Genomic DNA, 16,083 nt, shown 5'->3' with positions numbered 1-16,083 from the left:
ATAAAATGACTTTTGTGGTTCAGATTGTGAAGGTTATTGTTCATTGATTTACCATTTATGGTTAAGCTTTGTTCCTGTAGAGCTAAATATACAGTTAATCCCGCTAAGTAGAAAAGTCTCTTAGAGGTTTAATATTTTGCAGCAACACTTTTTGAAATCAGTTTGTGTAGTTCATTGGTGCATGGAATGAAAGTCTGACAAGAGACGAGAAACAGTGGTTATGAAACTTCTGTTCACTCTCCATGCTTTCCTAAAATGATGATAAACACTTACTGAATTAATTTGAGTATAAAATCAGGGGCGAGATACTTTCAATTACAGGTTCAACTTGAATAATTATATTTCTGGGTAAGAACTTATAAAATAAAGTACATCAAGGTAACCATAAATTAATTTTAATTTAATAGAAAAAAATGATTTATTTCAATACTTTGCTAATCAAACCCATATTCAAAATGTACAAAAGATAAGTTCCTACTTTAGGGAAAGGGACTGTGTTATATATATATATATATATATATATATATATATATATATATATATATATATATATATATATATATATATATATATATATATATATATATATATATATAATAGTCATCAGGAAGAGTGTCTCGCATTCATTCATCTTTAATGTCAATTAGAATTACTAAACTCAGTTTTGCCACTTTCTCTTTTCAAGTTTCACCAAAGCACTTCGTGTTCCTGTTCAGTGTAGACATAGTCATTGTATAAAATTAAAACCTAGATTTTAATTACCCACAGTTAAGATGCAGAAACAATCTGAAGTAATGAAGAAAAAATAAGATGGTAAGAAGAAAATGAGATTGAGGACTAAAAAAAATAAGATAAACCCATAAAGGAGAAAAAGGTACCAACCTGACACTAAGTGGATCGATTGGAGAATGCAGTGTTCATACCCACTTCAGTCAAGGCCCAACACTCGTGAGTGGGCGAAGAAGGCATTGGCCGAAGGCGCCTTCTCCATGCACCTTCAAGAAATCTCCTGTACCCCCAAAATTGACCCCCAAAATTGATGCTTATGTCCTTATTTAATATACCGTGAGAATGAGTGAAAGTGGGTAGGGACGCAGTAAATTTCATTTACTGCGTCAACGTCCCTGCACCCCCAAAACGTTACTATACATTACTATTAGTATTCTTGTACTCCCGTTTCTTCTCCATCCAGTGTCTGCTTTCATTAAAATTTTTGCTCAGTTTCATTGTGGTTCGTGGTCTTGAGAGCTGTCCTTCAATCGTTCATTCTCTCTGTAGTGGTCCCTCTTCTCTTCATTCGTTCATTATGTCTGTGGTGGTCCCTCTTCTGGTTTGTATGACTTTCATTTATTTTTTTTAAGGAATCCTGTTTTGTTTATTCTGTCAGTGAGTATGCATTATTGTGATTGAAGGTTGATTCTTTGAAGGAAGGTGTTGTGAGTAACTACCTTATCTCCTCTCCAAGTGGTACTTCCGTCAATCCAGGTTAGCCTTCATACCACCTTAAGTTCTTTGTAAACGGCATTTGTTTGAAGGGATTGTCTGTGTTTCAAAACGCAATACAAAAGTTGTTTTTCAAAATGTATGGGAAACAGATTACAGAATCCGTTTCAAAATGTTATGAAACAGTTTCTGTAATCCGTTTCTAAAAAAATTTGCAAATTTTTTTATAAAACGGAATACAGAATCCATTTCATAACATTTTGAAACGGATTCTGTATTCCGTTTCATAAAAAAATTTGCAAATTTTTGGAAATGGAATACAGAATCCGTTTCAAAATGTTATGAAACGGATTTTGTATTCCGTTTCATAAAAAAATTGCAATTTTTTTGTGAAACGGAATACAGAATCCGTTTCAAAATGTTGTGAAACGGATTCTGTATTCCATTTCATAAAAAAAATTGCAATTTTTTTTGAAACGGAATACAGAATCCGTTTCATAACGTTTGAAACGGCTTCTGTATTTCGTTTCCCATAAATTATGATTTTCGCATCCATTACAAAATTACATATGTGTATATATATATATATGTTCATTACTCATGTTCGTAGGTGGTTGTGGGATGCTGTAAGTCAAGAATACATTTGTTTTTGGTGTTTTTGGTGTACGTTTGTTAGATGATAAATGAGAGTTGATAAGGAATCCGTTTCACAATATTTTATGAAACGGAAAGTGTATGCCGTTTCGCATAAATTATGATTTTTTTCTTACACCCATTCATAAAAAAATAACACGATCACCCCATTATTTTTAAATCTTACTTTTAAATGTTAGTGGTAAATAAACCTTGCATAATATTCTGCTAAAAATTACACCCACACACCCACACCCCATTTCTTTCTTCTTGATTCCATTTCCAGTTCTGTGCAAAGAAAAGAACTCGTGAATAAGATTGGTGGCATGCATGTTGGTGCTGTCATCGTCTTAGAAATAGAATTGAATCACTTATTTCGTTGAAATTCCCGCTCCTTATTTGCATGGATGTTTTGTCCGACAGACCAAACACTTGAACAGAAACCAAAATTTTGTTTTTCCAAACGAATTACATAATCCGTGTCTTAAATATGTGAAACAGAATAGCTATTCTGTTTCATACTTGGATTTTGTGTGTTGGTGTGTATATTGTGTTATTGGGGAATTTTTAATGTGAGTGAATGTATATTGTGTGATTGGTGAATTTTCTAACGTAAATCATGCAATCAATATCAACATGCAATTAGTTTTCAATTTTTGATACGTGTTGCATTCACTCGTTTTCTGTGATACGTGTTGCATTCTTTATGCATTTAGATGGGTTATTTACGTATTAAAATTTCTTTTTTTATTATATTATAGTTCATTATGGAAGATCATCATTTTAGTTATTTGAGTTTCTTGGATTCTCAAGCGGATTCTCAACAAAATTGTAGTCTCATGTCAGAGTTTTCTGATTTTGTTCATGATATCTGCGAACAAGATTATACATCTCATTTTACAACTGATGATATTTTCTCAACACGTGAAGATTTAATTAAATGGGTTAGAGGGGTTGCTTATAATCTTGGGTTTGTCGTTATTATTCTAAGATCGGATAAATACAATGGACAACCAGGAAGAAAGACCCATGTATTATTAGGTTGTGAAAGAGGTGGAAAATATAGAAAATACAAGTGTGATGCAGAACCCAGTTTATCTGGGACAAGAAAATGTGATTGTCCCTTTAGATTGAGAGGGAGACCCATCTCTCAAGGGGAGGGATGGGTGTTGAACGTAAAATGTGGTTACCATAATCACGATGTCTCTTCTACTCTAGTTGGTCACCCCTATGCGGGTAGGTTGAAGTCTACTGAACAGTCGTTGCTTGTTGATATGACCAAAAGTCAAGTCAAACCTGCAAATATACTTCTCACTCTGAAAGAAAAAGATGATTGTAATGTTACAACTTTGAAGCAAGTGTATAATGCAAGATATAGGTACAAACGTTCAATAAGAGGTTCAAGAACTGAGTTACAACAATTAATGTTGATGTTGGAATGTGATCACTACATCCATTTTAGTAGATGTCTTGATGAATCTGATGTGGTAAGCGATTTGTTCTGGACCCATCCTGATGCTGTGAAGTTGTTAAATTCATTCAATATTGTGTTCTTAATGGATAGTACCTATAAAACCAACAAATATCGGTTGCCATTACTTGAGATTGTTGGTGTGACCTCAACAGGATTAACTTTCTCGGCCGCTTTTGCATTTTTATCTAGTGAAAAGCAAAATAATTTCATTTGGGCTCTTGAAAGGCTAAGAGGTCTATTTATGACGTCCGAGGGTGGTCCACAAGTCATTGTAACTGATAGGGATCTTGTTCTAATGAATGTTGTTGGCATGATGTTCCCTGAGTGTTATCATCTTCTATGTCGTTTCCACATTCAAAAAAATGTACAGGCAAAGTGCAAAATGTTAGTAAATTCTATTGATGCATGGGATGTTGTATTGCAAGCCTGGGAGAATGTCATGGACTGTGAAGATGAATTAAAGTTCAACGAGTGTGTTCATCGTCTTGAGCTTGTTTGCCAGCCATGGCCTATATTCATTGAATATGTTAACGACTCGTGGATCATTCCTTATAAGAAATTCTTTGTGAAGGCATGGACGAACAAAGTTATGCATTTAGGGAATACAATATCAAACAGGTATGTTTGTATTTTGCTATTAATTAAATTTTTTTTTTATTAATGGTTTATATGATTTCCTTGTATAAATTATACTAGGGTTGAGTCTGCTCACTGGAGTCTGAAGAAAGTTCTTGGAAGTAGTATGGGAGACCTTTGTTCGTGTTGGGATGGAATTCACAACGTTATTATCTTGCAACACAACGAAATTAAGGCGTCTTTTGAAAGAAGTTTAAATATGATCAGTGACTCTTACAAGGCATTGAGTTATAGAAGATTAGTGGGAAATATTTCTAGATGTGCCTTAGAACTCCTTGCTCCAGAGTTGGAAAGAGTAAAAAAGATTGGATTCGATAGTAGTCGTTGTGGCTGCATTCTCAGACAAACTTATGGTCTACCATGTGCGTGTGAATTAGCACGATATGATCCTGGGATTATTCCTCTCCAAGAAATTCATGTGATGTGGACTAGGTTGAGCTTCTCCAATGCCTCGTCTTCACAATCTGAAGGGCAATTATCTATTCAGAGGGAAGTTGATCTACTGCTTAATCTTTTCAAAGAAGTTGATATTGCAAGAAAAGTGACCATAAAACATAAATTACTCGACATAGTTTGCCCTTCCATGACATCGATGTTACCACCACCAAGTAAAGTTAAGACGAAAGGTGTAGCTAAGAGTCATAGATCAAAGAAGTCAACCAAACGTGATTCCTCCTATTTTGAACATGTGGACGCCTTCATTGAGTCCTCAAGACAAGACACATGTGTTGCAAAAACAGAAAACAAGCTGAAGAGCAAACGTGTAATTGAAGAGAAAGTAATACCCATGCTAGAACAGTTCAATCCTGTTTTTCATCCTTATATAGTCGATGTTGTCGATGTTGTTGCGGACGGTCATTGTGGATATAGATGCATTGCTGCATTGTTGGGTATGGGTGAGGAGTCGTGGCCTCTAATCAGACATGACCTATACAAAGAACTTAGTCAATGGCGAGATGAATATGCAACATTAGTTGGAGGCTATGATCGTCTGGAAGAACTGAGAAAGTCTTTGCTAGTTCACTCACCATCAGGGGTATGACTTCTACACACCAATGTTGAAATTTATGTATTAAAAGTTTTTTATGATATTGTTTTAGTATAATCTAATTAAATTATATGCAGGCTAATCGAGACAAGTGGATGACTATACCAGACATGGGGTATGCGATTGCTAATCGGTATAATGTAATCCTTGTCTGCTTGTCGTCAGTTCAGGATTTGACGATATTCCCACTTCGTACATCCCCACCTATTTCGCAAAGTCAACATCGACTAATTTGTATTGGACATGTTTACAGTTCTCATTTTGTGCAGGTATATATGTTTATATATATATATATATATATATATATATATATATATATTATTTTGATAAAGAATTTTATATCTCTATTCACTAATTACGTATTTATAGGTTCGTCTACAAGAAGGTTGTCCATTACCAACAGTGGATATCATATCATCTAGCAATTGTTACCCAAAGGCAAAAGGTTGGGCATCATTTTATAGAGATAGGATGCAAGCATTCCTAGATTTACACGTAGTGGATCGTAGTTATGTAGATCTCATGGAAGACTGATATTTGTTGATTGTATTAAGTATTTGACTGTTGTTGTTTGTAATTATTTTACCAATATATAAAATTCTAACTCCTTTGGCCAAGGGACGGATATATTTTGGCCTCATTGCTAACATTAAATAACTTAATATAAAATACAATATATAGATGAAATATCTTAATATAAAAATTCTAACATCAAATACAAATAAATAGTAAATGGACTATCCAGACGTAGATGGTCGTCGGCCTCGAACTCTACGTCCTCCTCTACTCTCTTCCTCTTCAACGCCTTCTTGAGCCATCTGCAATAACTCACGAGTGCAATCCCAAGCAACTGTGCCCTCAGTAACGTCTCTACAGTCTATCATCCGCTGAAGACCGCCTACAATGCGTTTCACGAGACCCTGTGATAATAACAAGTTAATGTCAAATATTAAAAGTTACTAATAATACGAGCAACTAAATTTATAACATACCAATAAACCACTGGAAGATGATGACGGTGACGTCCTCTGAACTGGTATGTCATCTGGCAAATTCCGACGAAGTCGGGGCACAATGACAAGGCTAGGTCGGTCGGCCTCAGCTCCACGTAAAATGTATGGATGGGAGACTCTCCTAAACCACTGCAAATATCCATCTGCACATGAAAAAGGAGCTGGTGCTTGGACCACTTGATGTACAACAAACTACTCGTGCTTCTTCCACTGATCATCAATAGCCTCAAAGTCCATCATGGGAAGCGAACTGGGCGGCGGTGGAATAGGCTGCTTCATGTCGCAACACACGCTCCGGCATATGACGATGTACGATGGTACCAACCCTCAGGAAGCTAGAAAACATGCCATGTGTTACAAGTTGTCGAGCAGCTCTATGTGCTACATATGGGTTCCAAATCATCCCATCATATGTCAAGCCATCCAACTGGACTCTAACATCAGCTATAGCGAAAATGGCGCGTCCAGTGACATAACGTAGAGCACGGGGTTCGGTCTCCACATATGTATCCCGTACTTGCTTCCTTCCCAATGTAGGGAAGTGCTCGTATATCCAAGCCTGTATCAAATAACATTTCATTTAACCATTGTCATATAAAACTAAAAACAAGTAAAATAAAGAATAAAATGTTATATAAATGGGTACCTACAGAAGAGGTAGATATCCAGCTAATTGCTTTGTATTTGCAAAGCTGGCATCTCCTAGCTGCTCATATAAGTGGACAAGAGCAGCAACTCCCCAACCATATGTACGACATGTGGAGAGATCTCTAAATAGCTCGAGATAATGTGTACGAACATAGGTCGCGCTTTTGTTAGCAAATATCGTGCACCCTACAAGGTGCAAAAGATATGCACGTGCAGCAAACTCCCATAACTCGTTTTCACAACAGCTGTCATACAACTCTCTCAACCAGCTAAGTCAGACCTGTGCACCCCGACTTTGATTAAGCTCCACACAAGCCATGGCCCGGTCAACACCAAGAAGTGTCGTCAAAATCTCAACAGACTCTTCATATTCAAGATTTTCAGTGGAGCAAAAGTTTCCACTGATGGAAAGATGGAGAAGTGACCATACGTCATCCAAAGTGATGGTCATCTCCCCAATGGGTAGATGAAAAGTATTAGTCTCGGGATGCCATCTCTCCACAAAACCCAATACTAACCCAAGATCGATATATTCATATAAAATATCGCACAGAGACGATAATCCAGAAGCTAACACAAAAGGTGCAACAGAAGGGTGAGGACGTCCTAATTTCTTCACTTTTTTAATATGAGACACTACTTTTACAACTCGATCCTAACAAAAGAAACAAAAAATAAATAAAAGTACTTAACAAAAGAAACAAAAAATAAATAAAAGTAGTTAACAAAAATAAAATCAAACATAAATAATAACTTCTTACTTACTGACCTGACCATCCCATATCATGCGTGCAACATGATCCTCGTACCGAGTCAATAAAGATGTATCATATGGACCACCAGGAAATCCTCCACCATCGTTATCAATCCCCTCCTCATCCTCCTGAGGAACGTCGGAGACCTCATTCTCAACAATATCATGCTCAACAACATTAGCTTCATCCTGACCCGTTGTACGATTTCTACGAGCCGAGGCTGTCGGTCTCTTGCGTGCACCACCTTGTGTGGAACTCTCGGGTACATCATTTGAACCACGTCTAGATAAATTTCCTCGTGTCCGAACCATAGCTATAATAAAATAAAATACAAATTATTTAAATAAGAAATACTCGCCCTCATCTTTCATTTTTTTTTACTCGTAAAAACAAAAACAAAACAATAACTGTAAGTGCAGGTTCAATTTCACAAATCTGTAAGTGCAAGTTGAATTTCACAAATTGAAGAACAATTTAAATAAAAATTAAAGAAGTAAATCAAATGATAAAACGGATTTCACATTTCACTCGAAAAGCAAAAAACACACCCAAAACGGATTTCAGGTTCCGTTTCAGCAGTATGGGAAACGGCTTTCACAATCCGTTTCACCTAAAATAAAAGAAAGGAAAATGTTTTTGAAAAAAAAATAAAAGGAAACAGATTCCAAAAAAAAAAAAAAACCAAACGGATTTCACAAAAAAAAAATAAAAAACACCAAACGGATTTCACAATCCGTTTTAAAAAATAAATAAATAAAAAATAGGAAACGGATTACACAATTCGTTTCCTAAAAAAAAAAGAAAAAAAACACCAAACAGATTTCACAATCCGTTTTTTAAAAAAAAATAAAAAAAAAGGAAACGGATTACACAATCCGTTTCTAAAAAAAAAAAACAAACGGATTTCACAATCCATTTTTAAAAAAAAAATAAAAGGAAACGGATTACACAATCCGTTTCTAAAAAAAAAAATCCCAAACGGATTCCACAATCCGTTTTGTAAAAAAAAAAAAGGGGGAAACGGATTCCATAATTCGTTTCCTAAAACAGAAAAAAAAACTCATAAACTATGTCTCAAATACTCAGACATCAACACAACACACCTTCCAAACTATTTCCGAAGCAGGTTTAACACAAAAAAGCGAAGATGTACACATTCAAATCTACAACTAAAATCAATTAAAATCAAAATACGTGAAAAAAATGGAGAAACGTACCGTGAAAAATGGAGAAACTACCGTCAAAAATGTAAAAGCGGCAGGAACAGATGAAACGCGGTTGTCTGGGGACAAGAATGGTGTGTGGAGAAGACAAAAAGATGGCGTCGGGGACAAGAGGGAGGACGTGGGTGGGTGCTGTGTTGTGTGTGTGGGAGAAGAGAGAGAACAGGGAGAAGAGGTGTGGAGGATGGAGGCCTCTGCACATTAAAAAAACCCTAGGTCAAAGATTCCAAGGGCAAGGGCAGGGGTGCAGAGCAGGGAATCTGCTTTTGGGGGTGCAGTGCGGTGACTCACGGGGTATTTAGGGGTGCAGTGCAGTAAAAAATAATAACTCATTTTTTAACCATGGACAAAGACGGAATTAAGATAAGTTTTGGGAGTATAAGAGAAATCATTGGAGGTGCAGGGAGAAGCCCCCTTGGCCGAAACAATACCAAATATGAAAGAGGAGTGAAAAAAAAAACATAGATTTACTAAAAAAAAACAATAAAGTTGAATAACATTTCAAACACTAGTCATCGGAAACACCAAACACTTTAACATTTAGATCTTACACAAAAAATACATGAACATAGATACAAAGGATTTGAAACCCTAATTATAAAAAACACAAACTTCAACGCCTTGAACAAAAACTTGGAATCGTGATTGAAGAAACCATTCACGCCTTAAACACCTTCAGAACGTCAGTGATTGAAAAAATAGTACAGATTGAGTGAATCAGGTACAAACACGTTTCAAAAAAGGCTTTGCAAGCAGTACAAATTGAATGAGTAAGATAGATGTAGGCTTTGAGAACCTAAAAAAAAGAGACAGAGTTAGAGGCGTAGGTGATGAAGGATATAGATCTTACCATCTGTGAGTTTTTAAAAACCAAAAATTTGCAAATCCTGTGCAGCGAGATGATTCATGTACAGATATTTGAAAATAGGGTTCTCATTTCATGAAAAATATATTAGCGCACCAGAGGAACCAAACCATTTAAAAGAGCATTGTATCTTGATTTGGGAAAACATTGAGGGCGGAGAAGGTGGAGGTTAAATATTTGAGGCATATTGTAGTCTATTCCCATTTTGTTCGTTTCTCTAAATTTCTGATCATTCCATAATGGCCTATTGGTTTTGTCCAGAACATCTCCAAAACTGTGAACAGCCCTCAGGAATCTGATCATTCCATAGGAGGGAATTTTGGGATTTTCTTACAACCTTTTGGAACTATGTATTAAGAAGTCAAAGAGTGGGAAAATGTAGAAGTTTTTGGTAGCCAACCTTTGGTAACCTCACTTGTTCAAGACTAGGAGTTAAGGGTACAACCAAATGAACTTGTAAGGGTGAGAAGGACAACTTAAGAGAACAAAACAGATATTTGAATGTTTATGCGAGTGTTATAACACCATAGAGAACCATTTTCCTAATTTTCTTCTTGATAAAAAATGTGAAACTGTTGGGAGGGACTCAAGGAGAATTCCATTACCCAACTGTATAGTAAAGAGAAGAAAAGGACTACAGAGACTTGAAGACACCTTCTTCATATTTTCTTTTTATTCAATTTTCTTCTTTGATTCTTTGTGCTAGCTGTTGAATCAGTGAGGAAAGAGAGGATCTCATGTTATACAGATCTTGTACTACTACTGATCATACCATATCAAAATCAGTAAGTCTTTAGGGATTTGCAGTAGTAAATCAATATAACAGTACCTTGTTTTGCAGTATCAAATCACATTCAGATGGACTTTAGTTGCATTACAGTTTTATCTTAAATTGTTCATAAAATGATGCGCTGCCATTTACCATCAAAATCTGATTTATTATGCAGGCAACAATTTGCAATTATTGTCTATCAATTGGTCGCTGCCACATTGTCGTTTTGTATTGAAAAACGGATAAAACAATACTTCAGAAGATAAGGCAACACACCGTAGATGGGTTTCTGTCCACCTTAAGTGATAACTGAAAGAAACATGGAATGTTCTGAATGCAGAATCAGGAGAATTACTATCTAAAGGGAAAGAAAAGGTTTCTTGTGTTTTTCGTAATTTTATACCAAAACTTGGATTCTCTCTTATGCCAAACATCATGAAAAAGGATTGTCAAACTAAGACAAGTACCACATAGCATACAACTCCAGTTCTTGAATCGACAAACCATCAATCCCAAGTCAGAAAATAAAGATACATAATTTAAATAAAGGGATGCAAAAAAGAGCGGAAAAACTAGAATATCATCACAGATTCAGAACTTCTTGAGAAAAAATTAGACACGTTCAGAGAAACTTGGACAAGGCAGTATGAACCATGGAGCCATATCTAGAAAATAGTGATTGGCACAAACAAGTGGTTGCTGCCTTCTTCCCCATTCATCACAAAATAAGTCATGCAGACTAAGAAAGTGAAGAATGGACATTGAATGATGGTAAGTGCAAAATAAGTCAAATGATCGGGGTGGATTTTTAAGCTTTGTGGGAATCTAAATGAATAGAGTAGGGAGGCCAGAGAACATGCAGTTAAGAATATACATGGAAATTGGATTAGTGAACCACCATCAAGTCCTTGACTCAATTAATATACCTGAGATCAGTTGGTGTAAAGGCAGAGACAAGAACTTTTGGGATATGAGCGATTTTCGACCATTCTACACCATTTCCTCTAGCACATCTTTTTTCTAGCAGTGAGCAATTATATATGCAGAGTCGTTGTAAAGACACAAGGTCCCGAATTCCATCAGGCAGTGATTTCAAACCATTGCAATTACTGATTTCAAGACTCAAGAGTGATGACAGATTCCCTATCCAGTCTGGTAAACTTTTGCCACAATATCCATCTATTACTAGTCTTTTTATTGAATGATGTGGCTGCAGGCCTTGCATTATCTTTTCATCTTTCTTCAGCAATGGCTCATCTATATAGATCTTTTCATTTTCCATCTTTAGCCTCTCCTCAATAGGATCCCTCCACAATGAATTCACACCGAGCCGCCACCGTAATTCCAATTCTTGAAGATGTTGCTTCTCCAGTAATATGTTTGCAGACTCAACCACTGCAGCATTTTCTCGCAGAGAATCCAACCATTTAATTACTAATTTCCCTCTAAGGTTGTTTAGCCCACTCAATTCACTTATATCAACGTTTTTACTTTTAGAGTCCAATAAAAAATGTGTCAGTGTTTGAAGATTGGTCAATTGTCCCAACCCACATGGCATACATGTCAATTTCCCACAATCATTCAATTCAAGATGCCTAAGACTTCTGCTGATATCTGAGGGTAATTCTTTAAGTTCGCCACATCGAGAAAGTTTTAAAGTCTGCAAGTTATGTAGGCTAGTAACATCTAGTGGAAGACTTACCAGAAACTTATTCATTGAAAGATCAAGATATCTCAATTGCTTCAACTCTCGAATACTATTTGGAATTGTTATCAAATGCAACCCAGAGAGTGTTAACACCCGTAGGCACTTCATGCTTAAGAGAAAAGGAAAATGAAGACTTGGCGGAGGACCGAAATTTTGACTTCCATAAAGTGGCTCTCCAATAAAAATAAATGTCCTTAACTTGTTGGAAAATGATGATGTTTTCTCTAAAAAATGTAATGAAGTACAAGAAGACAAATAACGTGTTCTGTTTCGAATGTCCTCTTTTTTTCCTTCAACAAAGGCGTATTCTTTTCCAACCACTAGTTGTGCGAGATCATGTACCAGGTCATGCATTTTACAAGTAAGAATGTCACCAAAATCATCTAAAGTCACATCTTGGAAAAGTGACATTGACAGCAAATTCATGAAGTACTCATGACCAACATCTTCTTCACATCTATTGTCACGTGATGATTGAATGAACCCCTCAGCCACCCATAACTGAATGAGTGTTTTCTTGTCAAACTCAAAATCTTTTGGAAACAATGAACAATACGCAAAACACTTTTTCAAAAATGAAGGAAGATGATCATAACTCAGTTTAAGGATTGCAAAGATTTTGTCCTTGTGTTGATCTATCTTTGAAAACTCAACTTCACTAAAATATAGCCAATCACTCCGGCCCAAGTTTCGAGAGTACAAGAGGCTGCCAATAGTTCTTATGGCCAGGGGAACCCCAGCACATTTTTGAACAATATCCCTTCCCATGGCTAACAACTCCAAATCATTTGGTTCTTTCCCCTCATCAAAAGCCACTCGAGAGAATAGCTTCCAAGATCTTTCTAAATCAAGACCTTTCAAGAAAAGGGGTGGATGTGTGGCCATTATTTTCGCCACGGTCCTACTACGTGTTGTTACAATTATGGCACTCCCCTTACCTCCTTCCACAACTAAGCTCTTCAATTTAAGCCACAGTTCCCTATCCTCATTCCACACGTCATCCAGCACAAGCAAAAACTTTTTTCCACGAACTTTGTTTCTGAGATCTTGCTGCAGCTGCTCAATCTCACTATTCTTATCATTCCCAATCATCTTTTCAGCTATTTTCCTCATGTCAAATTCATCTGAGACACACACCCACATTTTTTGCTCAAAATAGCACTGGACAGCATTGTCGTTAAAAACAAGTTGAGCAAGGGCAGTCTTACCTAGTCCTCCAAACCCAACTATGGCAAGTACAGACACATTGTCTATCACACTCACTTTGGTGTCTAGCAAATAACTTTTAAGAAGTTTCTTTTCCTCCTCTCTCCCAATGACATCATCTTCTCTCACAAAAGAGTAAGTTTGTCTCTGCTCCCTATATGCAATTGGAGTCTCCAAAGGACGGTCTGTCAATTGCAAAGTAATCTTGTTTTTAGCAATTGCATCTAGCCTCTTCTGGATTGCTTTCATTTGATGACCTAATTTAAAACTATAGGCAATTTGGTTTTCTTGGGAGAAGAAAATCTGTATCTTTCTCAAGACTGTGCTAGAACCTATCACTTTTCTTTTCATCGCTTCAGAGGAAATATCATTGAGCAAGTCATCTGCATCGTAAAGCACATCTTTCAGCTCCTCCAACCAATTACTGATTTGAAGGTTGTTGGTCTTTGCCTCTGCATCCAGGAGTACAGCTTTTATTGCAGATACTGTGCTCTTCATTTGCTGTACGTCATCTTTGAGATTCCAAATGATTCCAAACTCCTCTTGAGCAAAAGAGCTCAAGTTTTGTAAGACTATCTGAGCAATTACTTCCATCCTTTGCCAAATGAAGTTTGGTACAAGCATTATAAGAACAATATTAGGAATCAAACAATTTCACATCAGTAACAACAATATTAGATATCAAATAATTTCACAACCACAACAACAGCAAATGAATCCTTTAAACAATAAAGTGTGGCTGCCGGCTACATGGGTAACAGCCACCATAATGTTCAGTTATCTACAATTTGTGTTGATCTGTTATGAAAATCATATTTGTGGACAAATTGACCTTAGAAATCAAACAGTTTTTGTTGCATATAACATGAAAGGAGCATACGAAATTCCAATTATGATCTGCGATAATAAAAAAAAAAACGAGTACTACTAATGTTTTCAATCAAACCATATTTATTAGCTGAAATAAAGTAAAATTGATGGGTGTGTATATATATTGGAATTTAGTGAGAAAATTTCAGAATAATGACATTAGTTCCATGCTTTACAATGAAATTCAGTGGTGCTATCTACGATAGAACATCTTAGTGGTTCAATACCTAAGAGAGTTGGAATTAGAGAGAGAGGGAGAGAGAGCTGACCTGCTTTGGAAAAAAGAGTGTAAATGCGTGGAAGATGAAGAGATTAGATGAGCCACCTATATAAAGGAAATAAAAAGAAAAAATATTTTATTTTTTACATTTTTTTTATGGTTTTAATTTTTTACACCTTAAATTTTTTACACCTTAAATTTTTTACATTTGTAAAAGTTAAAATAATTTAAATATTTAGATATAATGATTTGATGTATAAATTCAAAACAATTATTTCAACTTGTATATATAAGTTATAATTAAACTTAGTTACTAATTTAGTCTCAGATTGGAAATAATCAAATTTGATCGTTTTAAAGAATTGTGGTACTAAATTGAACCAAAAATTTAAATAGAGGACTAAACTGAAAAATAACTATTATCACTGTCACATGACAACCCACGTGTCATGATTGTAAGTTGTCACGTGACACGACGATAAACTGACATGTGACAAGTTATAATTGTTTGAAAAAAAATTAAAAATTAAAAAAAAAATTAAAAATTTCACGGCTTGACACGTGTCCTGTACAAACATGGTGTTAACTCTAATTTAACGGAAATGACCAAATTAAATCCTTTTAGATAATTGAGGTACTAAATTAAAAAAAATATGGAATTAAATTGAACTTAAAAAAAAAATTTGGGATATCAAATTAGTAATTATACTTTTTTTTATTATTTGAATGGACACATCTATTTCAAAATAAATTTTAATTAAGGATGGTTTAAACTAACAAGTAATCTGTGCATATGTTTAAAGGAATAAATATTTTAATAAAAATTATGTAATTAGTTAAAATTTAAATATGAATATTATCATATTGTTTTATTATATACTGTGGGGTTTTTTTTATCGATGAACTTTATAAATATTTTGTTAATTTTGAAACAATGTAATGTTTTAAAATCTAAATATCAACTAAGCATTATTAAATTTAAATACATAATATATGTTCAATATTTTACATATCATATTTCATTATACACGGTTGCACCAACCGAAGAGTATTTCATTATACACAGTTGCATCAACCGAAGAGTATTTCACTATACACAGTTGCATCAACCGAAGAGGGCATTGACAAAAAAAAAACTGCGTCTTCTTGCACCTCCCTTCTTCCTTCATACATCCCATAAAATTCATAAACTAAAGTATAACTCGTTAAAATTATAATAAATAGCTAGAAATTGTTAACTAATTAAGGATAGATTAAGGTTTATGATTCTCACATGATAAAACATAGTAAAGTACTAACCTTGATTAATGGGAGATCCTCTGAATATACGTTTTTCAATTTGTATTTTGTGTGTTTTTCAACCACCTTTCTCAATCTATCTCTCTACCTTTCTTTTCTTTTCTCATACGTTCTTGATGGGTTACTGTGAAAAGAATCTTATGACAGAACCCAATCTCTTTTATAAACCAACGTCCATCAAGTTGCTTTTTATTTTATCTTTATTTTATTTTATTATCACTTCCCATAATAATAACCAATAGGTCTTTAAATTTTATTAAATCACAATTG

The 16,083-nt window shown here is 35.1% G+C and overlaps 3 protein-coding genes across 3 annotated transcripts; 1 reads left to right on the top strand and 2 right to left on the bottom strand.

Annotated features, from left to right (window-relative positions):
- The first annotated feature begins 1,939 nt into the window (after positions 1-1,939).
- On the top strand, positions 1,940-6,155 carry LOC114177996 (uncharacterized). The gene is made up of 4 exons (XM_028063655.2): positions 1,940-4,168; positions 4,247-5,222; positions 5,312-5,503; positions 5,604-6,155. The coding sequence occupies exons 1-4, from the start codon at positions 2,844-2,846 to the stop codon at positions 5,766-5,768; spliced, it is 2,658 nt and encodes an 885-aa protein (XP_027919456.2). The 5' UTR covers positions 1,940-2,843; the 3' UTR covers positions 5,769-6,155.
- On the bottom strand, positions 6,016-10,722 carry LOC114174604 (uncharacterized). Its single transcript, XM_028059463.2, has 5 exons — positions 8,868-10,722; positions 7,665-7,963; positions 6,894-7,550; positions 6,227-6,806; positions 6,016-6,154 (listed from the first exon to the last, which is right to left on the bottom strand). The coding sequence occupies exons 1-3, from the start codon at positions 9,073-9,075 to the stop codon at positions 7,170-7,172; spliced, it is 888 nt and encodes a 295-aa protein (XP_027915264.2). The 5' UTR covers positions 9,076-10,722; the 3' UTR covers positions 6,016-6,154; positions 6,227-6,806; positions 6,894-7,169.
- A 349-nt stretch (positions 10,723-11,071) lies between these two features.
- LOC114174529 (putative disease resistance protein RGA4) lies at positions 11,072-14,592 on the bottom strand. Its single transcript, XM_028059386.2, has 2 exons — positions 14,564-14,592; positions 11,072-14,019 (listed from the first exon to the last, which is right to left on the bottom strand). Exon 2 carries the CDS (start codon positions 14,016-14,018, stop codon positions 11,424-11,426), a length of 2,595 nt encoding a protein of 864 aa, XP_027915187.1. The 5' UTR covers position 14,019; positions 14,564-14,592; the 3' UTR covers positions 11,072-11,423.
- Between the last annotated feature and the right edge of the window lie 1,491 nt (positions 14,593-16,083).

The sequence above is a fragment of the Vigna unguiculata genome, chromosome 1, assembly GCF_037176805.1.
Source record: "Vigna unguiculata cultivar grain cowpea cultivar isolate G323 ecotype 2 chromosome 1, ASM3717680v1, whole genome shotgun sequence".
NCBI classification, from domain to species: Eukaryota; Viridiplantae; Streptophyta; class Magnoliopsida; order Fabales; family Fabaceae; genus Vigna; species Vigna unguiculata.
The sequence above is the reverse complement of the archived record's forward strand: the minus strand, read 5'-3'. Positions and strand labels throughout refer to the sequence as shown.